General features: G+C 25.9%; 1 protein-coding gene across 1 annotated transcript in view; it reads right to left on the bottom strand.

The window, feature by feature from the left end:
- Positions 1 to 318: 318 nt before the first annotated feature.
- The window catches only part of LOC111640303 (vesicular, overexpressed in cancer, prosurvival protein 1-like), a 37194-nt gene continuing 36430 nt past the window's right edge, over positions 319 to 1082 (bottom strand). The window contains exon 5 of the mRNA XM_023386312.1: positions 319 to 829. Within this exon, the coding sequence (XP_023242080.1) occupies positions 618 to 829 (212 nt within the window). The 3' untranslated portion in view covers positions 319 to 617. The remainder of the gene's footprint in view (positions 830 to 1082) is intronic.

The following is a 1082-nucleotide window of genomic DNA, read 5'->3' on the forward strand; positions in this document are numbered from 1 at the left end:
TTAAATTTCTAAGTTAGAATCTAATACTCTCATAGACTAACTGTCAGCAAATATTTAATACTTAAATCTAATGTAATACTCAATTCAAAAAGTGAATTATTTAGAATTTATTATTTTTTTAAAAATTCAGCTTTTAATAATTTGTAAGTAATATTACTTAAAAGATAACAAGAAAAATATTGCATAAAAAAAAGGAATATTATGTTGTTATTAATCCTCTTTTTGAAATTATTTTAATTTAAATACATTATTGCATCTAAAAAACTAAATTTAATATGTTATTAATTTAGAATGTATTGGAAAAAATTGAACAAAATTTAAAAATTTTGTTCAATTTCCTGTTAAAGTATAATATATCTTAAATATTTTTAGAATATTTTCAATTACTATTTTTTAAAACCTTTGTAAAATAAAAATGACTATCATTATCAGACTATAACATTCCAAATGGCTCAATTTTGCTGTCAGTTCAAATGAAGTGCTTCATCATATCAGCAACACTGGTTGTAAAATTGTTGTTAGCATGCAGTTTCAAAGTCCAAGACAATGAGTGGAATGTTACGTTTAATTGAAATTACTGTTGAACATCCAAAATAGTCAATGTTACTCTAAAAATATCAGTGATTAGAAGTTGCTTGTCCAACAGCTGCATCATAACTTGGAGGTGGGCCTGTATACGGTGGAGGAGCTGTTCCTTGTGTATTTAAATATGGTGTAAGTTTTATGGCATTTGGATGATGGACAGGAAAGGCTTGCTGTGGAGGTAAAGGTCCTTGTGTTGGATAAGGTGGAGGAGGCCCTTGTGTTGAAGTTGGTGGTTGAAAAGGCCCTAAATAAAAAAAATTATATAATTGTTTTTATAAATTTGAAATAAAAGTGATTGCAAAAGTTGTGTTCTTATTTATACAGAAAAATATGTATTTATCCAACTCCTATATCAAATATAAATTACTTCAAAACTGCTTAAAGAGCTTTTAAGTTTATTAAAATTGAATGTTTTTGAGCTTAGCATTCCTAAAGACTTATGAAGTTTTAAAACATTTGATTTTAATATTTTGAATTTTATAACAATGTTTGAAGCT

The sequence above is a fragment of the Centruroides sculpturatus genome, unplaced genomic scaffold, assembly GCF_000671375.1.
Source record: "Centruroides sculpturatus isolate CEXI.00-Female unplaced genomic scaffold, Cexi_2.0 scaffold1348, whole genome shotgun sequence".
NCBI lineage: Eukaryota > Metazoa > Arthropoda > Arachnida > Scorpiones > Buthidae > Centruroides > Centruroides sculpturatus.